The sequence below is a fragment of the Rhamphochromis longiceps genome, linkage group LG16 (genome assembly GCF_057381845.1).
Source record: "Rhamphochromis longiceps isolate RC_006_pf linkage group LG16, R_longiceps_female_GT1.1, whole genome shotgun sequence".
Taxonomy (NCBI): domain Eukaryota; kingdom Metazoa; phylum Chordata; class Actinopteri; order Cichliformes; family Cichlidae; genus Rhamphochromis; species Rhamphochromis longiceps.
In genome coordinates this window covers 18,627,746-18,649,439 of record NC_140572.1, presented here as the reverse complement: position 1 = coordinate 18,649,439, position 21,694 = coordinate 18,627,746, and the positions used below count along the sequence as shown (strand labels likewise).

The following is a 21,694-nucleotide window of genomic DNA, read 5'->3' as shown; positions in this document are numbered from 1 at the left end:
GTGTGAGAACCTTTTCCGTAGATGTGCATTATGGGGTTCACTGCTTTTTGCTGTATTGTTGTATGCTTTAATGGTAGAAGTGCAGAGAATGAGAAGCCTAAAAACATCAAAACAAGCTCTATATCTGATAAACACCTTTAGTTTTTACTGTGAAGGGATGAAGATATTATATTTGCATGTGAACTAGATGGAGAATATTTACATTTCGTTGCACTGAATATTGATTTTATTTGCTTTTACTGCAAATTAAAAGCACTGGTCCTAATTTTGTCCAAGAGAGAAAATGATAATAGTAATAATAAATTAATAATCAGTATCTGACTGTGTGGTGGGTTATTGTGGAGACACATGACAATTATTCCTGTACAAACTTTTGATGTTATAGCTTGTAAGGTTAGTTTGTTAGGTAAATATCAACATGCCTTACTAGGAAACTATATACTTTCATACTGTATTTCTTTAAGACAGTCTTCAGCTTTTACTACTCAGTTGTAAAAGGCCGATGAAGTACTGTCGTCACCCTGATGTGTGGGTGGGCATCATGGACGCCTGAATTTGTAAATACGATAACTCCAGAAGGAAGTCATCTATTTTCAAAGTGATAACATTGGTTTAGCTACTAAAAATCTTGTAAGAGTTTGAAGCTCAGCGATGCTGAACTCAACGTCATGCTCAACGTTCTAGGATTTTCACATTTATACCATAGACGCGTTTACTAGGAGGCTTAGAGATAACACCGGCATCCGCCAATTTTTCTTTATATCTGTTGTCAAGCACGCTTTTTGTTCTACTTCCTAAAACTATCAAAGTTCAACCAACAGATAAACAAGCAGTTTACGTTTTCAGTTTTTATTTGCTCACGTGTCAGGCGTCGAAAACAAGCGCACGTGAAAACAGTGATCAGATTTCATGTCTCTTACTGACATCATTTATTACTCTGATCTGTTTGGAGGTCAGACCTCTGAATCAAGTCTGCAGCCCTGAACAACATGAACTTTATACTTCGCCAGAAGGAAACAAAGAAAAAAAACAGCACTTTAGACAAGATAAGGGAGGGAGACGACCCACCTTTATGAGTTTATGGGAAATTTAAATGAAATGGGAGGGACTAACACTATTTATAAAGATTCAAAGTGCACAATCCAACAGTTGAAGCCCAGATGCTAAACATTAATGGTCAATCAGTCTACAGTCAATGAAACAGTTTTACAGATTTTGACATCTAGATGAAGATGAAGACGCCAGCGCTGCTCTCACTGAGCCTTGCAGGTAAGAGGCTGCTCGAGCGTGACCGATCTGTGCTCTTTACGGTCTTTTTCTCCTAAATAGCTGAAATCAATTTAGATTTGAAGTCATTTGTAAGATGTAATCAATCAAATGAAAACATTTCATTCACTCATTATGAGCTGCTTTCTAGGTGTTATATTGATATAACAGCTAGTAATGATTATGTTGCTATTTTTAATGGGTTAGAACATTTACAACTTCACTTATATAGTGTTTCAAAACCAAAGCTGGGTTGAGGATTGTTAGCTATTGAACTGAACAGGCCTACCAGGCTCCCCCACAATTAGAAGGTAGATCACCACCAAAAAAAGACATAGCATTTGTTATTAAAGTTTGATGTCTGTGTGATTTCTTCAGTAATTATTCAAATATTTTCTCTTTGCAGTGGCTCTGGCATTGCCAGTACTACCCCGTGGTGTGGAAAAAAGTCCAGTTTTAACTAAAGAAAACCAGCTCCCTCTGCTGGGAGACTCTGTTCCACTGCAGGGTCATGTACAGGTGGAGAATCCTGCACCACAGGCCGTACTACCCTCCAAAGAGCAGCAGGAAAAAGTGGCTGAAGAAGACCTGAAGCAGAATGTGGCAGAACTAGAGGTTAAAGTAAAGCCAGATGAAGAGCAAGAGGTGAAAGCAGAGCCTGAGGCTGAGGCTGAGGTGGAGAAAGCAGGTGTAGTGGAACTAGAAGTCAAAGTGAAGCCAGAAGTTAAGGTGGAGGAAAAGTCTGAAGCACAGCAAGAAGCTAAAGCAGAGGTTCCTGTGGAAGCTGAGGCTCAAATGGCTGGAGTTAATCCAGAAGGTGAGGGTGACCAAGAGCTCAAAGATGACCCCGAGTTCCAGGTGGAGTCAGAGGTAAAAGTTGAGCCAGATCAACTTCTAATGGAGCTAGAACCTGAGGAGAAGCACATGTTAGATGAAGAAAATTATCAGGAGCCTATGCAGCTTCAAGCTCACTCTGGTCTGGAAGAAGAAGAAGAAGAGTACGAAGAAAAGGTAGAAGAAGCAGAAGAAGAAAGTCACAATGACATGGTGGATGAGTTAGAGCCTCTAGATGATGACAACCTGTTTGAATCAGAACTGACAGAAGAAGAAAAGGCTGCAAATGCAGAATTTCAGAGTCAAGAGTCACTCATTGAACCTAAGCCAGAGGAGGAGGAGGAGGAGGAGGCGAAAAATGAAATGGTGGATGAGCCAATCATGGAGTTAGAGCCTCTAGATGATAATAGCCCAGCTGAACCTTTGCCAGAAGAGGAGTTGTTCATGAGGAAGCGGGACTATGCTTTAGATCAAGAACCAGTGATGGAACTGGAGCCTGAGATGATGGAAGAGCCTTTTCAAAATCCTAGTATCTTGGAAGAAGGGCCAGCGCTGGACATAATGGAGCAGCCAGTGTCACTTATGGAAAACTATTTTCCAAATGAAGAAGCTAAGATGGCAGCGAGGTCTGAAGAACAGGAATCCCCACTCGCAGGGGAAGAAAAATCACAAGTGCAGCTCTATGGAGAGCCAGAAACAGAAGACCAGATTGAGCCTGATGATGGTGAGCCGACTGGTCTGGTGTCAGAAGAAGAAAATCGTAGCAGGTTCAAACAAGCCATGCAAGGTAAAACACCCATACTGAATATGCACAAAGAAAGTAATTAGAGTGACAGAAATGTAGTCATGTGTGCATATTCTGAGGCCAGCTAAATTACTAAATGTTGTAATCTCAATTTTCACCACAGGGCGGCGCTCTTGCCCTGGTGTAGTACTAGGAGAGAAGTGTTACCAGTTCTTTAAAGGGCCAAAGACGCCTGCAAATGCTGAGGTATTCATGCATCCTCTGTAATTCCATTTAAGCACCAATGACTCCATATAAACTCTGACATTAATGTGGATCTTTCACTGTTTCCTTTTTAGCTTTTTTGCCAAACGTTCCCCGGTGGCCATCTGGCCTCCATCACAAGCAATCACAACCACGCTGAGCTGATGAAGATGATACTGAAGGAAAATGGAAAGTATACGCGCACATGGATTGGAGGGCTTCGATTTCTAGACGTATGTATTTTGAGCTGGGGATCTGTGGAGGTCTTGAACTTGTTGAGCGCACAAAATAATGATTTACCTTTGTATTAACTGCACTATGAGACCTTGTTCGTGTCCCTGATGTGTTGTATCTAGAGACTCATTATGTTAAACTACTGCTCTTGATTAACTCTCATTAATCTCTTGTTACATGTCAGACTGGTCGCTTCATCTGGTTGGACGGGTCCAAATGGGACTACGCTGATTGGCTGTCAGGGGAGCCCAATAACACAGCAAATAAGGAGAACTGCCTGGAAGTTCTGCCTTGGGGTATGAGTCGGTTTAATCCAAGATGTTTATTTTAGTTCATTTTCCTCCATTTGTGTTTATTCATTTTTGTTTTTAGCATTTTTTTTAGCATCACTAACGCACAGATACCAGTGTTACAAAGCTGAAAGAAGCCCAAAATACATAAATAGTGGTGGTGGTGCTTGTGAAAATTTATGCGGAACAATTCTGCAATCTAGGTGCAATCTAGCTCCTAAAACAGTGTTTATCTGATTATACTTACATGGACATTCTTTCTTTCTTTCTTTCTTTCTTTCTTTCTTTCTTTCTTTCTTTCTTTCTTTCTTTCTTTCTTTCTTTCTTTCTTTCTTTCTTTCTTTCTTTATTTAAAAGGATAATCTGTCTGTGTTGTTGCAAATTATGCAAAAATGTGTAGTTATGTTAGTTAAATCGAACTTTTCCCAAACTCATAAGATGGCTCTGAATTAATTATTCAACCAGTCAGTAAGAAGTTACGTTGCTGAATAAATATGATTAATGTATTCAATAAAGCTGAACTGATCTCACATTAAATTATTAGACACACTTACTTTATTTCTTACCCTGTGTTTGTCCGTCTTTTTCAGGAAACGGGAAGTTTAACGACTTTACGTGCTGGGAACCCCAGGCTTTCATCTGCTCCTATTACAATTAGTTAATGTACAGTGAGGTGTTTTTCTTATCCTTGTCAGATGCTGGGTGCTGAGTTTGAACTTTTTTTTCCCCTTTACTTGCAGTTTATCTTAAATTGGAACGTAAATGATTAGAAACCATGAACTGTCAGCATCTGTTAGTCACGGGACTCTTCATTTACCTGCATTAACCTCAGTTAGGACGCTCTGGTTATTTCACATTTGAAAGTAAATTTTTTGTAAATGAGTCCCATCCATCGTTTTGTTTAAATGCAATATTGCCTATTTGGTATTTAGAAATATAATAAATAAATAAAGAAGTCACATTTAATAAAGTTAGACAAAATGTATGGACAATGTTGTTTTTGATAATACGGCTTGTTGTGTAAATAAAGGAAATTTGATATTTTATTCTTGAGTTTTTCATTATTACCATCACACTTTAAGTATAGTTAAAGTATAGTGTTGTGGTATAGTCAGTGTGTTATTATTAAATGTGTTTAACAGCTTTTTTTTCTTGTTTCTTACTATGCTTTATCATTTGTATACATAATTGTATAAGCACTCACCTGCCAGTTTATTAGGTGCATCTGTTCAAATGTTTGTTAAATTAAAATATCACCCAGTCATATGGGAGCAAGTAGACCAGGTCAACACAGCCTGCTGTAGTTCACACCGAGCATCATAACAGGGAGGAGAGGTGATTTCAGCACCCATCTCTAAGGTTTACAGAGAATGGTCCAAAGAAGAGAAAATATCCAGTGAGCTGCAGTCCTCTGATGTAAAATGCAGTGTTGATGCCTAAAGTGAGAAGAAAATGTCCCGACTGCTTTGAGCTGATTGGAAGCCTGTGTATGAACCAGTGTATGCAGAAGAGCATCTCTTAAAGCACAACAGATAGAACCTTGAAGTGGACGGGCTAAAGCAACAGACAGTCACACCTGTCAGCCAAGAACAGGAAATGAGGCTACAATTCATACAGTGATGCCTCGTCCGATGAGTCTCCATTTTTTGCTGCAACATTCAGATGTAAACAACATGAAAGCATAGATCCATCTGTCTTATATCAATGGTTCATGCTGCTGAGGGTGGTGTAAATGTGTGTGGGATATTTAAAGGCCACAGCTTATCTGTGGCTTTTAAACATTTGTTTCTGACCATGTCCACCCCTTTATGACCACAGGGTATCCATCTTCTGATTTAGTATTTATTTATTTATTGTCATTGTCAAGAACAATGAAATTGCGTTTGGGGCTTCCATACAACCCAAAAAAAAGAAGAAAATAATAAATACCCCTTAAAACCCAAGTGTACATATTTAACCCAGTGTGACTCCAATGCAATAAGACAATCCTTAGCAATAATGTTCGTAGAAATTCAGACAAAGACCTGAGAAACATGACAAAATACAACAATGCAACCCATTCAATATTATTGTACTGTGAGATATGATATCAGATATGATAGTTATCTATTTAAGAAAGGGGGGGGGGGGGGCAGGAGGGGGAAGAGAATAAAGATATGATGCACCAATGCAGACCAGTTCATTGCTATTAAGAAGTTGGATATGGTTATTGTCCGTGAGAGGGGGGCAGAGAGTTCAGGAGCCTCACAGCCTGTGGATACAGGCTGTTGGCCAGTCTGGATGTTCTGGCCTGTATAGACCTGTACCTTCTCCCTGAGGGCAGCAGATGGAAAAGGTGGCGCGCAGGGTGATGTTGGTCCCGCAGGATACTGTGCACCCTCCTCAGACAGCGAGTGGGGAAGATATTACTGATCTCTGGCAGACTTGTTCCAATAATTCTGCCAGCTTCTTTCACCACCCGCTGGAGTGCTTGCTGATCGGCCTTGGTGCAGCTGGGGAACCACACTAGAAATCCATACGTCAGAACGCTGCTGATGGCACAGTTGTAGAAGTTCAACATCAGAGATCTGGGAATGTGTGCGCTCCGCAGTCTCCTCAGGTAGAGGCGCTGTTGGGCCTTCCGTACAACTGAGGTGATATGGTTGCCCCAGGACAGGTCCTCAGTCACAGTTACCCCCAAGAATTTAAAACTGCTCACCCTCTCCACCGCCTCACTGCCAATGAAGAGAGGCAGATGGTTGTTATGGCCCCTCTTCCGGAAATCTACAATGATCTCCTTGGTCTTTTTGGTGTTTAAGACCAAGTTATTGTCGTGGCACCATGACTCTAGTTGTTGCACCTCTGTCCTATAGTTTGTCTCATCATTGTTGGATATAAGTCCGAGCACTGTAGTGTCATCTGCAAACTTAACAATGAGATTGGACGCGCAGGAGGAAATACAGTCATGGGTGAAGAGAGTGTATAGCAGAGGGCTCAGAACACACCCCTGAGGGGCACCGGTGTTGACCACAAGGGTGGAAGAGGTGTTCTTACCCACTCTGACACTCTGTCTACGGTTAGTGAGGAAGTCCACAATCCAGTTGCACAGAGAGGAGTTAAGTCCCAGTTGGTGGAGTTTGGGACGGAGTTTGTATGGCCGGATGGTATTAAAAGCCGAGCTGTAGTCTACAAAGAGGAGCCGTGCATAGGTGTTCCTGTGTTCCAAGTGCTTCAGTAATGTGTGCAGCACTGTGGCGATCGCATCCTCGGTTGACCGGTTCTCCCTGTATGCAAACTGGCGCGAGTCCAGGGATGGTGGAAAAGCAGCTCTGATGTGTTTAATGACCAGTCTCTCCAGGCATTTGGCGGGAATGGGGGTGAGTGCCACAGGTCTGAAATCGTTCAGACATGTGACATTTGACTGTTTTGGGATGGGAACGATGGTTGCTGCTATGAAACAGGATGGTACCAGTGAACAGGACAACGAGGTGTTATATATAGAGGTGAAGACGTCCGCCAGGTCCGCAGCACAGTCTTTTAGCACCCGGCCCAGCACTCCATCCGGCCCGGCCGCCTTCCTGGTGTTAATGCTCCGGAACACACGCCTCAGCTCATGAGTGCTCAGGACCGGAGCAGGGTCGGTTGAGGGGAGAGGGGACAGGACAGGGTCGGTGTTCTCCCTGTCAAAACGGGCATAAAAGAGATTTAGATCCTCAGCCAGAGTAGAACTGTCGGCTGAGGGTGATGGTGTTCTTCTTTTGTAGTCCGTGATAGCCCTGATGCCCTCCCAGACCTGCCTTGGGTTTGTGTTGTTCTCAAACCTGGCCTCGATACGCCTCCTGTGCTGCTGCTTGGCAGTCTTGATGCCTCTTCTCATTTTTTTTTTTTTTTTTTAGTATTTATTGTGCAAAAGTGTAGGAGCTCCGGGCCGCTGCGTCTGTGCGCGCCGCCATCTTAAATCTTCTAATAACAGGCTGATTCCAACAGGATAACACACAACGTCACGTGTAAAATGATTTCGGACTGGTTTCTTAAATATGAGAATGAGTTCACTGTACTCAAATGGCCTCAACAGTCACCACACGTCAGTCCAACAGAGGAGTTTTCACGTGCAGCGGAACGGGAGATTCACATCATGGATGTGCAGCTGACAAATCTGCAGCAACTGTGTGATGCTGTCATCTCAGTATGGACCAAAATCTTTCCATCACAATGCTGAATCCACAGTCAACTCTCTAAGACACATTTCATATACTTATATAAGAAGTTTACACAAAAAACGTAATAAAAATATCTACATTGTGCTGTTTGTTGCTACATTATTAATAATGAATACAATATTACTATGAAAAAAAGTGTTTTTGAAGTAGAAAAACCTGAAAATTTGACTAGAAGCCCTGATAAGTAAAAGCAGTTTTTATGTGGAGGTTTGGGGATTTCGCACACTTTTTTGTCTGTCAAATGCAGAAACCAATAAATACTTTTTGTATACTCTGGACACTTTAATAAAATCCCTGAAAATGTGACTCAAGACAGCTGTGAGTTTATGTGCCAAATGAATTAATACTAATGCCACAGTCTTGCAATGAATCTCACAAATGTTAAAGCTGTAAATGGGGCTTTTCTTCAGTACTTGAGTGCTCAAATATGAGTCATTCCCCTATTGACACACACTCATTCAAACACACAATCTAACATTCACACACTCACACACAGTGAATGCATCAGGAGCAACTGGGGTTTCAGTATCTTGCCTGCGGATGCTTTGGCATGCAGATTGGAGCAGCGAGGGATTAAACCACCAACCTCCCAATTAGCAGAAGACCAACTGTAAGCCAAAGCCACTGCTTGCAATGTAGAGACATGCATAACCCTATCCAGAATCCAAAAATACATCCTTGATAATGACCATAAAACTGAATAAGAATTTTTCAACAAAGCTGAAGAACTCAGACCTTTCAAACGCACAACTGAATGCAGGACAGTCACACAACATCGACTGTTACGAGATGCTCTATTTGACTGCCGTCAGTCAAGGCAGCATTGCAAAGTGAGAATGAGGTTTAAATGAACCTCCAGCACATCCAAGGCCCCATATATGGCAACCTCAGCACCCCATGAAGACCCTAAGAGAGCGATTTGTTCTTGTGCCCAGAATCTTTCAGGGGGATAAAAGCTGTTCACATTCAGATTCCAAATTCCAAATTCAATACCTGCATCATTTCTGTCTGCTTAAACGTTTGATTACGTTTTTCTGTCACAGAGGCATCCAGACACAGTGAGTATCATTCTTAACTACACCCTTTAAAATAACAGGGAGCTTAGCGCCCATTAAGTGATGTATTCACACAATCACGCTGCACACGTGGCTACTGTAAGCCCGCTGCAGCTCACGTGCTGCTGTGTGTGATGGTGACTCATTTTCCGCTGGCCTACACAACCTTTTCCTGACCTTTAGACGCGGAGGTGAGGATTACCAACCCTAAGGTGATGACTGGCAGCTCTTTATCCTTCTCTTATATTTGCTGACCGGTCCGCCACCATACTCACACACTATTATCAATATTCAAAAAGATTCAGCTCAGCATTGCATGAGCTATCTTTTGAAGGCTGAGCCTTGGTAATTCTCTTTTGTTCCCCACCAGGAAAAATGGCTTTCCCTGGAATTAAGAGATCCCAGTTGAATGTGTATCTTTGATCTATTAATAGAGAGCTATCTCCTAAAGATTTGCCAAGCATTGTGTGGCTTCATAACAGACTGAGTACATTATCGGCTATGGTTTATCATCATTAGGAGGCAGCTATACACACTGAATTTCATCAGTAGTGATTAATAAATTAAATCCAGTGGGTTGGGTGACATAATGCCGCCCTGCTGTGATGGAAAGCTCCAAATACTTTGACTCATTACCTGTGTTGCTGTTTAGATGACAGTGACTGAGTGTTGGTTGTTACCGTCTGTCAGTTCAAGTCATTTTCTAACCTCATGCGGCACAACCAGCTGTTTCCTGGCCGCTCTGAGTGTACACTCATGCAAGGCTGTGAATCCTCCCACCTAAAGCTCTACAGCCCGGCTTACAGCTACTTGGTACAGTGAATACCCCTGTATCCATGGTCAGCCTGGACTCCACCGCTACGACAAAAACAGACTCTGAGCAGTGTTTACAGCACTCCCTTTTATAGAGATGATGCATACCAGCACTAATCTGTGTACTAAATTCATCGGTGTTCATCATGTCAGTTCCACATAAACAAATTACAGAATTAAGCATCCTGTTTGTTTTGCTCTGAATGACATTTCTAAACTGCCAGATAACATCACTAGATTTTAGCAAAATATATGAATATATATCCACAAAACTAAAGCAGTATTTTACAATGTATTTTCATTTTTGAAGGCTTTCAATTTTGAGAACCTTTTGTGAGTAAACCAGTGGTTTGATAAAGTTAATAAAGTGTATACCATTAGAATAAATGAAAGTAAGTCAGCATGTTACATTTTTGTACTCAAATCTGATTTACCTCCGAATAGTAATGGACCTTGATGTAATGGATCCACTTTATATTTTTTATCAGAATTCCGTTATTTTAAAATGCTGAGAAAATGTAAAGGAGGTAGCACGGTGGCAACGTTGTTAGCACTGTTGTGCCCACTGGCTGTGGGCTTCTGCATGGAGTTTGTATGTTTTGTCCGGGTACTCCGGCTTCCTCCTACAGTCCAAAGACATGCAGTTAGTAGGATTAGGTTAAGTGGTGAATCTAGATTGCCCATAGGTGTGAGTGTGAATGGCTGTCTGTCTCTCTGTGTTAGCCCTGCATCAGCTTGGTGACCTGTCCAAGGTGCGCCCTGCCTCTCGCCCTATAGTAGCTGTGAAAGACATCCAAACAGGATGGATGGAGAAAACATACATAAAGTAAAAGGCCACTCAGAAAGCACAGCCCTCCATCCTTGCAGTGTTAAGCAAACAAATCGGAGCAGCACCAAAATGAACGGGTTCTTATTTGCTCCACCACTTAAATTAGTTTTTGTGAAATTTAACTTGTTCGTTTTTGGGAGGGGGGGGGTTACCTTTCACCTTGGCTTTGGTACAGGAAGCGGTGGTTAATTGATCAATAGGCAAGTGGAAGACAAAAGACAATCAAACTTGTGAATATTTGAAATGAGAAATCATCCATACTTTAAGTTTTTAATCTAATCTGCAAAGCAAGACACTTCTACTGCTTTGTAAGTATGGCCTAGACCAAATCACATTGTATTCTTACTTTTTCTCAAGCAACGAATCTTGCAGCTTATTCTGCATATTATCATCAACGCATCGGGCTAGCTGTTTCTGTCTCCATTCTGTGAGTCTCTGCTCTGACCCACAGAGTAAAGGAGGCTCTAAGTTCTTGAGCAAGTGATTAACTGTCTGTCATTTGTGTACAGAATCCATCTGAGTCCCGACTGTGCATTTACAAAACTTCACAGGTGTGTAGTAGGAACCAAAAGATGACTAGTGAGTGTTTACACACTGACTGACTGATGGAGAAGCAACGGAAAGAAGAAACCGGGCTTCTCAACAATAAAGTTACTGTAAAAGAGAGCAAAATGATGCGATTGACAAAAACTTAATCTGCCAAATGCAGTTGGTTGGTCCCCCCCTTTTCAGCAGGTTTTCAGTCATCTAGATCATGGTGGTCTTAAGAGCTTGAAAACAGAAGACAATCCATGAGAGGTGAAATGTCCTAAAGAAGTCCAGTTACCAGTGTTACCAGTGTTTCTGTGACAATTTTTGCCATTCATCCAGAAAATTATTGGTGAGGTTAGATACCTGTGCTGGACGACAGGACCTGGCTCTCTCTGCTCATCTTTTTGAAGGGGATTTCCCAAACTGAGAATTGTCCGAAATGCTCTGATAAGCTGAAACATTAACATCATCCCCCCCACTGACAACTTTTGGTTCTTTATTTTGCAATATACAGTATATATATTCTGGATAGTCCTGTAAGATTAGTGATTAATTAGAAAAACAGCCCCATAGCCTTATCCCTCCTCCACAAAACCACAGTTTAGTTCATCTGGGATTCATTAAACCAAGACTGATCCACTGAACTTCTAGACAGAGGATCTGACAGTCCACAGAGCATGTTTCCACTGCTCCAGAGTCCACAGGCTGCATGCTATACATTGGTGGTGATTTAAGGCTTGAATGCACCTGAAGTTTCCGGCTCACCAAGTTTGTGGTGACGTTAATGCCAGAGGAGTGTTAGGAAGAAATTTCACAAACTGACATGTAGCGTTTGTCACTAAGTGCTCGACTATTTTGAGCTCACGAACTCACTCACTACTGCTAACCATATAAGTAATGTTAAGACTGGACACTGAGACTGGATCTATACTTTGAGCACATTAGAAATTAACCTAATCTTTGGACATGCCAGGTTGCACCCACTCTGCAAAGCCTCATACAGTTTGGCTGAGAGCCCTGTCATGATTGATATGAATATGCAAATTGGGCTCACTGTGAAAACATTTTGTTTTCAAATATTTACATGTCCCCATAGCTTTACCTGTAACCTACCTAAAGACAAATGTGTGATGCATTAATGATGACAGGAGAGAATAAACAAGTAGCTCACTGCAGTAAATCTTAGTGCTGAAACAGGATAACAGGATGCAATTCTATAAAAGCGTATATAATAAAGTCTACTGGGAGGGGGAAACTATGTTAGCAGACCCCAGCTTTACTCAGGGGTGTGTCACAGACGATGCTCTGTGTATAAACTCAGAGCACACAGAGGCAAGTGCAGACACACAACAAGAAAACACACGGGGCATACTTCCTACTGGTAGGTTTCACATCTTCTTGCAAACTATTTCTATTTTATTAAGAATATATTTCGTTTGAAAATTCTTAAAATGACGCTAATTATTTTATAAAATTGTATAAATGTAACTTTAGTCTTTGCACTGGAATTTATCTGAGTGTGCTTTTCATCTGAGGTAAACACAGTGTGCTCTGTATCCATGACTGTGGCTTGTTGACCTCAGGATTTAACCAGCTGTGTTTCTGGGCTCCAGTTCACAGTCCAGTGGCAGCCAAAGAGACTAGCGGACTAAATCCAGTCCACTCTGAATCCATTCCAACTTTTACTGAGATTCAAATGAACAATCGTTACATAAAGGGGCCTTTTTTAAATAATAATAATAATAATAATAATAATTTTGTTTTGGGTTTTTTTCTTTTTCTTCTTTTTCTTGACCCATGATGGGAACTTTAATTTAAGATGCTTATGGAGAGATCATCTGCACTCAGCCAGCCAGTAAGACAAAAGCCTCCTGGAAAGAAAAGGGAAGATGATAAGGAGGTGGAGGAGGAGGGAACTGCTATTAAAGGTATATTCAAACTGTATCTCTTATGTACAAGTCTAGTTTTTGCATGTCAGGCAAGTATAATTCGTTTTTTTTTTTAACTGAACTTTGCTAATTTGTTAGTATAACCTGTCTCTTCATGTCACGCTCTGCTCATGCAGTACTGACAGACCAGAGGGTGATGGCAAAAGAGGCTCTGAGCAGGAGGAACCTCTGGGAGCCGAGTGTTTATTACGCTCGGGGAAACGAGTCTTTTCATTTTGCCGGTCATGACATCAGCATCCGAGAGTCCATGGATACGTACGGTGCTCTGATCTGGCCTGGGGTAAGGGGCTGCCGTGGGCATTGGCTCATTTTGAAAATGTGTTGCAAATGTGACAAGAATTTTATTTTTGTAGGCAATAGCTTTGTGCCAGTTCTTGGAGAACAACCAGCAACAAGTGAACCTGATGGACAAAGCAGTACTTGAGATTGGAGCTGGGACTGGCTTAGCTTCTATTGTAGCAAGTCTGCTTGGTAAGTGCATTTTGATAATGCAGTTGTGCATGTGCTGCATGTATGAAACTTTACCTTTAATCTTTTAGATTTGATGTTGGGAACACATTCATTTAAGAATAAATGATGCATCCTAATAAACTGGCAATACACTAGTTTATATTTGTTACTTAGGACCAGTGTTGGTCAAGTTACTTAAAAAAAAGTAATCGGTAACTAATTACTGATTACTTCCCCCCAAAAAGTAATCCCGTTACTTTACTGATTACTTATTTTCAAAAGTAATTATTTACAAGTTACGCGTTACTGCCCATCTCTGCTTAGGACTTAGTTAAGTGGTGATATTCTTGGCTTTAAGACAAAGAAAAATCCATAAAGGGTTAATTCCCACTCGCGCATAATGTGTGCACTGAATATTTCATATTTCTGCTTTTATGCAAAAGTTACATTTCAGCTTGGTGATGGAACTCGCGGGAAAAGTCATGACGCAACTAAAAACACTGGAATTCATTGTTAAAGCACAACGACCATCCTCCCACATAGTTCTCCTGTACTGCATACAACAGAGGGGTTGTAACTTAGATATATTATGGATACAGCGATCACTGGATTGATGCTGTTATCCATAAGCCCCTCCATTAAGCCCAGAGTGGAAACAAAGGTTTCATTTATTCCCAATAAAATAAAATGATTGAATTTAAAGTAAAAAAAACTTGGAAAAAATAAATAAATAAAACAAAAACGATGCAACTTCAGCTTGCTCACCAAAATTCCTTACAATTAGAGTAAATCATTTTGCTACTGGTTCAGCAGAAACTATAATTAGTGAAAAACTCAAAGCAGCCTGTAAGTTTATATTTAGTTTAGTTTTTTGTTATCCACAAGTTAAGAATTGTTGCTTTTATTTAAAAAAAATATATTTACCAAATTGAGAAAATAACTTGAAGTTTTGACTGCCAGTTAGGAATAGTTTTCTTTTTTTTAGAGGGGGAAACAAGCTTCCATAACAAAATGCACAATAATTACAAAATTAAAAAAAATAATCATTATGTTTTGATGTCTCTGTTGTTTTGCGTTTCAACCCACTTTTTGCCAGGTGCTTGGGTGACGGCAACAGATCTGCCAGACATATTATCTAACCTGACCTTCAACCTGCTGCGAAACACCAGGGGCCGCTGCCGCTACACCCCTCAAGTGGTTGCTCTCTCCTGGGGTCAGGACCTGGATCGAGACTTCCCCTATGCATCATACCACTACGACTTCGTGCTCGCAGCTGATGTGGTCTATCACCACGACTGCCTTGAAGAACTGTTGAAAACTATGCGTCACTTTTGCCCACCAGGAAGTCAAACAACGCTGCTGTGGGCCAACAAGATCCGGTTCCAGTCAGACCTGAGGTTCACAGAGTGCTTTAAGAGCCATTTTAACACCACGTTGCTGACCGAGCTGCCGCAGCAGGAGATCAGGATTTATAAAGCCATGGCAAAGGAGTGACAAGGAGGCTTTAGGAGTGGGAGCTTCCAGTGATGTCAAAGGTTATGAAAGATATTCCACGCCTGGTTCTGATCTGTGCTTACATTCCTGGACAGTGCTATAACCATCATTAAGCAGAAATGAAGTTCCTGACTCAAGTTTCAATAAGCTATTTTATTTGCCAGATTTGGGGTGTTTTGTCCCAAATATTTGATATTTCAACTTCAGTCCGACAGTTCTTGAAAATAAATAATTTTACCGTAAACATTCATCCTATACTCATATTTGTCTCACACTATCTAGACTACATAAACTTATCAAAGTGACTCTGCGCTGGAATAGTCATAAAGCCATCGAAAGTCATCAAAACCCATGAAATAAACCCCTTAAGAAAAAGAGTTCCACAGGCACGAGACTTTGCATCTCTGATGTGTTAGCATTTAGTATGTATTAAACACTAAGAAAAAAAGACACCTTCTATTAAGTGGCATGAACCCTACAGGAGCAGATATGCAGCTCTTACATGGTCAACATGTAACTGTCACTTAGCACCAAAGATAACACATCACTAAACCCTGGCTCCAAAATGGGATTTTTTTTTTTTTTAATGCATTTTAAATCTAAAAGCTTTACAATAATTCATCACATATACATATAAAGAGAAGTAAGTGAGCAGGTTGATGGTGAAAGGAGATGAGGGGCAGAAGACTGAAGGGACAATAGATGACAGATGTCAGCAATTTGGAATTTTTCAACACCTAAATCTATGATCAAGTTCATTTCAGGCTGGAAGTCTGCCTCCAGTCTATTCTTGCTGTTCCCATGTCGACATAAACTTTTTCAGTGTGCGATCACAAAGTTCAGAACCGACTGGTGTCTCTCATGGTGTCTTCATGCCGCATGCTCTAAAGAAACGAAAGTCTGTGCAGTTCACGCGTGTTAGTGACTCTAAGATAAGCAACACGTCGATGACTTTGGCTGCTCTAGTATGGACTCCCTGCGGAGATCGTTGGGGATGGTGCCTTCAGGGCCCCAAACGTTGAGCTCTCCGTAAATTCCCATCTCGATCATCTCCTCTTGCCAAGGAATGGAGATGTTGCCCGTGGAGAACTCGTCAAAAAAGTTCTTATCAGGATCTTCCAATGCCACCCCCTTCACAGAGGAGAATGCCCCGACGTCATCCAGACTTTTAGCATACACCACTTTGGGGTCAGGGACAAAAGGAGGAGGTAGAATTCCTGAAATAAAGTGACAAATTTGAATTAAGCACCACATTAAATGGTTAGTGGCTTCAAACTTTTTCCTAAATCAAAAAGATCTTGAGCAAATATCGAAAGGTTACCTGCGTTCAGTTTCCTCCAGTTAATGCCGCTGAAAAATGGATGTGCTCTGATTTCGTCACAGCATCCATTCTTAAAACCCATCCTCTGATCCACCTCCTTGGCCAGCAGCCCATCACACAACGACTTTGCATGCTCACTAAAGCTGTCAGTGTAGGTCACCACCTGAGTTAGCATACGCTCTTTCATCTCCTCACGTTCCACCTGAGAAGAAGATCAACAGCTTCTAAACCTCTTCTTTCCTCTGTCTGCTTTCTTTGCACAGAAAGTACCACCTGCAGTTTAGACTCTCACCTTCTCTCCTCTGTTTCTGAATGGATTCTTAGCAGCCATGAACTCATATAAAGTCACTCCAAGAGTGAAGTAGTCAACGGAGGAGTCGTACTTTTCTCCCTTTAGCATCTCTGGTGCCATGTAACCTGCAAAAAATAAAAATAAAAACAACGACAAGATGAGCTACAATTAAAAATTAAACCTGCAAGATTACCCTTAAACGTGAACCTGCATACAGATTTCTCAGTGGGTGCAGATGAGACCCACCTGGAGTCCCAGCATAGCCTTTTGTCATGGTTTTGCCTTCTTTTAGTTCCACAGCAAGACCCAAGTCAGATATACGTACATTCCCTGTTGTGATTTAAAAAAACATATATTATTAGCTCATAATCATATTATTCTCCAAAAATGTGATTATAATGTATTACCGTCATTATCAAGCAGCACATTTTCTGGTTTGAGATCTCGGTAGATGATTCTTTTCTGGTGGAGGTGCTCCAAGCCCTGGATGATCTGGGCAATGTAAAAACAGGCTCGAGGCTCATCAAACCCTGGGTTGTTTTCATCCACCAGGTAAACATGGTACCTACAGGGAACAGATAAGCCAAGGCTAATTATTAAAGGCCTTCAATATGCACACATTTGCAGTGTTTTACATCTTAAGCATGCCCATACGCTGCTGGTTCTACGTGTGCAGACTGTAAGCATTAAAATTTGATTTTCTAGGATTAAAGGATGTTTGCTTTAAATAAGAAAAAAAAAAATCTATTGTCTTGCTTTCTAAGTAATCTGAGCTAAAAAGGCAAATACTTTATATTTTAGCTGAAATTGTGCATAATCTGACTCTGCACTTGTTACACTAAGTCTGCAGATGAACACTGACACATCTGGGTGAATGTCATTTCCAGCACATTACAGCGGACTTCAACATCTCTGTAATAACCTTTGCTTCGCTGGCAAAGGAGATACTTAAAGATTATAGAAGTTTAGGCTGCAACTAAAGCAACAACATGCTAATAAGGGTTAAGGGGTGTGTGCTACAGCCAGATGTTCATGCTTCAAAACAAAGTTACTTGAGATCTCCTCCATTCATGATGGTCATGACCAGACAAAGCTCCTCCTTTGTCTGAAAGGCGTATGCCAGCGACACAATGAAGCGACTGTGAACCTTCTCAAGAATACATTTCTCCACCAACGCCCCCTACAGGAAACAAATAGGAAAGACAACTTTGAAAAATGCTCACATGCCATCTTTTAAATTAAGAATAACAATGTGAAACTAAATGGATGTTTCGTTGCTCAGGTTGAACCAAACTGTAATGTTTGTCTCATTGTGTGTGCCATTTGGAGGAGAGGTTCAGGTATACACTTCAGAGAATGACCTCGGACAAGTCAAGGGCAAAATGCAACAGCGCCAAGGAGTTCCCTTCAGAAGAGCTTTTCCATAAAGCTCCCAGTAATCACTCTATCCCTGTCTCAGTGTTTAATACTGCAGGCTAAAGCCAAATGAGACAGAGGCAGGGACAAAGATGATTAGCACCATTGCAGCCCTGCTCAGTGGAAGGCACTTACTCCAAAGTATAAATCCAAAGGATGCCACTCATTACACAGTGATAAAATAAATAACTGATACGGTCAAAACTAATTCTACTTTTAGGTTGTTATAAAATTTCTCCCTTAGAGCTTTCAATTTCCACATCTCATTACATGGAGAGAAAGCCATTTCATTTTTAAATATATTTATTACCATCCAGCTGAAACAGATATTATAAATCTGCAAAAGCTCATTAGGGTCTGAAGTATGTTTTGTTCGTTTTACCTTGTTTACTAGTAGTTTGCAGTAACTTTTACTTCAGATAATACAAAAAAGAATGAACAGATGAATTATGCATGATTATGTCAGTGTGTTGTGTTAGTCGTGGCAGTTACTCGGGTAGTAGTTCAAATATCCCCAGATAGGAGCTGCATTATGAAAGCCATGTTATTATATAAATGTATGAATAATTATAATCCTGTTAGAGGAAATACTCTGCCTGATGAGATCTTCTACGTTGTTGATAAATGTTTTCTCACAAAGTATTTCGATGCTGTGATTTTGCCCCCATTTAAAATGGTTTTCTTCCACCACTGGGGGAGGCAAAAAGCCAAAGGCATGTTCAGTAAATGAGCATCGAGCAAATGACATTAATTCTCTCACCTCGTAGCCTTTCCTCTTCTTCAGCCTCTTCTTGTTGAGTTTCTTACAGGCGTACAGTTTTCCCGTGGCTTTCATCTGACAGGCAGACACCTCTCCAAACCCACCTTTCCCCAGCACACGGAAATCGAGGAACCACTCTTCATCCATGGGCTGCATCTCCAGCCATTTCCACTGCAGGAACCTCTTCAGGTACATGCTCTCCAGGAAGAAAGTGTAGGGGGCCTCGCGCAGATAGTCCAAAGTCTTGGCCAGCGCTGCAGAGAACAAATCATCACCTACAGCCTCGAGGGATTCTTTCACCTTCGTTATGATGTCCTCACTGAGGAACGGGCAGAAGTGTTTGGCAGAGGGGTCCATGTAACGCTGAACTAACTTCGAAGCTTTTTTTGCCCTTTCAGAGTCCTCTGCCAGGTCATAGTCCTCGATGTCTTTCCACAAGCGACATGCCCCGTGATACTCTTTGTTTGCGTCCAAGAATTCCCTAAAGAGACGTTTGCCAATTGGCTGTTCAACACAGACTGAGTCAAAGGATAAATCTAGGGTGTCCTTCAGACCCTCGCACACAGTGATGTGGGGCAATTTGAGGCGAGAGTGGTACTTTTTATCCCGAGCTGCTGCTGGATTAGAGCCATCGATGCTTCCACGAGCATTGATGTAAGCAGAATTTGCTACCACGGTTGTGAGTCCTCCGATATCCATGTTGAGGGTAAGTGACTGTTAAGCAATGCAAAAAGAAGACATCGCAAAGAGAGAAAGGCGGTGAACGGTAAATGCTGCCAACTAACGCGCAGGGGTGAGGAAGAAAAAGAGGACAGGCTGAAGCAAGACTGAGAGAACAGGAGACAGATCACAGCAGAGTGGCAGAGGGAGCATGAGAGACAAACGGGAACTGGAGACTGAACTAGATCCCAGCACACTTTGAGCACTGTACCACCCTCTCTCTCTCTCACACACACACACACACACACACACACACACACACACACACACACCTGAGTCAACACCTTTCAGTAATCCATTAACACCCCAATGCCCCAGACAAAGTGTGCGAGCACATGCTGGAACAGAACAACACAAGCAGCATATATGCAGGATATTACCAGTCAACTGGCAAACCAGTTAGCAGTTCATACAGCCTATAAGCACCACTCTGCTTCACATTAAAGCTTCAGTTTGAATGAGGAATAATATTTGAGATAACCCAAAAGGCCTACCAAATGCTGAAATGCACTGGGATGTTTTTAACAGCAAATAGGGTTTGGCAGCATAGGGAAAAATATTAAAAGTTTCAAAATATTGCATTTAAAATGGAAAATATGGCTAAATACTAAATGTAAGGCCAAGAGAAGTCTTTGAGATCACTCCATTAGCCACGAGTCAGCAAAGAAACACTGTTTAAAGCAGGCCCTACATAAGGATGATCCTCAGAAGTGTCTTATTTAACTTTGAATGGCGATATATCTAGTTCAGGTTGCAAGAACAGTGTGTTCAGTCCCCCAGGTTCCATTATGGATGGAAGGAATTTGCTTTTTCTTGTTGTCGGCAATTTATGAGATCCTACCCAGAATGTACCTGTCTAATCCTGTCATTTTGTCATAAATCAAGCAGGTAAAGGCAACACGTTCAAGTATAGCACTTCTGGAAGCTGCTGCTGGAAACGGCAGCTTTCAAATTCTATATGTTCAAATGAGCCCTCAATGCAAATTAAACAGGCCACTCTTTGACAGCAAAAAAACAAAAACAACAACAACACAAAACGCACTAGTGAAAATGCTTAGTAAACAGAATAAAAATAGAGCGGGATGATCACAGGATCCTTTCCATGGTAAAGACAAACACCACCTATCCTGTCAAAGGAATGGTCCCTGTCTACCATAAAGAGCCCATGAAAGAACATACAGACTTGACCAAAACCATCTACAACAAGAACATCAAAGTAGCGCCTAATCTGGCTCACAATCCATTATGAATATGATCATGAGAACAGGTTAAAGACCCACTGGGTGACAGCTGTGCACAAGTAAAAACTAACTAGCACTGTAGGAGAAGTAGTGATTCTTGTGAACTGTGGATGGACAACTGACCCAAATCATACTGAGGAACAGCACTGTTGGACAGTTACAACAGCAGCCTGTAACAGAATGATGGGAGGGAGAAACAAAACAAAACAGGATGGACGAGGCGTGGGACAGAATATGAATCGAAGCATACTACATAATCCAAACACAACGGAGGCAGTGTAATGTATGGACATGCATGCTTCCACTGGAACTGGTTTCACGACTGTTTATTGATGATGTGACAAAACACAGAAGCAGCAAGATGAATTCTGAATCGTACAGAGCTTTACTGTCTTCAGCCAAACGCAGCAAAGCTTAAAACAGTGAATTAAACGTTAATACAAGAGCAACCCAAATGTGTTTGGACAAAGGTAAAGTGGAAAGTTATGCAATGACAATTCCAAACCAACCAAATTAGGTAGAAAAACCCACGAACAAACAATCGGAGGAGGTTGGGCAAGATATCAAAAATGGCAAAACTCATTCTTTGTAATATCCATAGTTTTATAGATTTCAGTCATTTGTAATTTTTCTTTATTTCATTGGGGCCCATGTATAAAATTGGTGTAATTTTACAGTTTAATTAAATTTAAGCAAACTCCCTCCAACCACATCTGTGTGTTATTTTGTATTTTTTATGGTGGATTCCAGAGCCAAAATTAGATAAACTGTTAGTCTTCCAGGATTTCTGAATTAAAAGAACTCAACAGCTCTAAACAAGTCACAGGATCCGGTTTATCAGAGAATTAACAGATGCTAAAATAAATGCTCCCCCCCCCCCAATATTCCAGTATCTGCAGTGTATCCACAGTTTTTGGCCAAATCTAATTAAAAACTGCTGACAGAAAGCAAACTAGCATAATGTAAGAACCAATCACACTGCAGCAGCATAATCATTGTCAGGCATCCTTTT

General features: G+C 41.2%; 3 protein-coding genes across 3 annotated transcripts; 2 read left to right on the top strand and 1 right to left on the bottom strand.

The window, feature by feature from the left end:
- Positions 1–1,074: 1,074 nt before the first annotated feature.
- On the top strand, positions 1,075–4,637 carry LOC146650926 (uncharacterized). Its single transcript, XM_085384950.1, has 6 exons — positions 1,075–1,269; positions 1,673–2,887; positions 3,009–3,091; positions 3,184–3,321; positions 3,507–3,618; positions 4,203–4,637. The coding sequence occupies exons 1-6, from the start codon at positions 1,227–1,229 to the stop codon at positions 4,268–4,270; spliced, it is 1,659 nt and encodes a 552-aa protein (XP_085241076.1). The 5' UTR covers positions 1,075–1,226; the 3' UTR covers positions 4,271–4,637.
- An 8,227-nt stretch (positions 4,638–12,864) lies between these two features.
- Positions 12,865–15,599, top strand: mettl21cb (methyltransferase 21C, AARS1 lysine b). Its single transcript, XM_085383632.1, has 4 exons — positions 12,865–12,967; positions 13,105–13,268; positions 13,342–13,459; positions 14,535–15,599. Exons 1-4 carry the CDS (start codon positions 12,865–12,867, stop codon positions 14,930–14,932), a joined length of 783 nt encoding a protein of 260 aa, XP_085239758.1. The 3' UTR covers positions 14,933–15,599.
- A 142-nt stretch (positions 15,600–15,741) lies between these two features.
- Positions 15,742–20,844, bottom strand: LOC146650924 (rhodopsin kinase GRK1-like). Its single transcript, XM_085383627.1, has 7 exons — positions 18,722–20,844; positions 17,598–17,725; positions 16,953–17,110; positions 16,792–16,875; positions 16,546–16,670; positions 16,254–16,455; positions 15,742–16,149 (listed from the first exon to the last, which is right to left on the bottom strand). Exons 1-7 carry the CDS (start codon positions 19,418–19,420, stop codon positions 15,860–15,862), a joined length of 1,686 nt encoding a protein of 561 aa, XP_085239753.1. The 5' UTR covers positions 19,421–20,844; the 3' UTR covers positions 15,742–15,859.
- Positions 20,845–21,694: the final 850 nt, after the last annotated feature.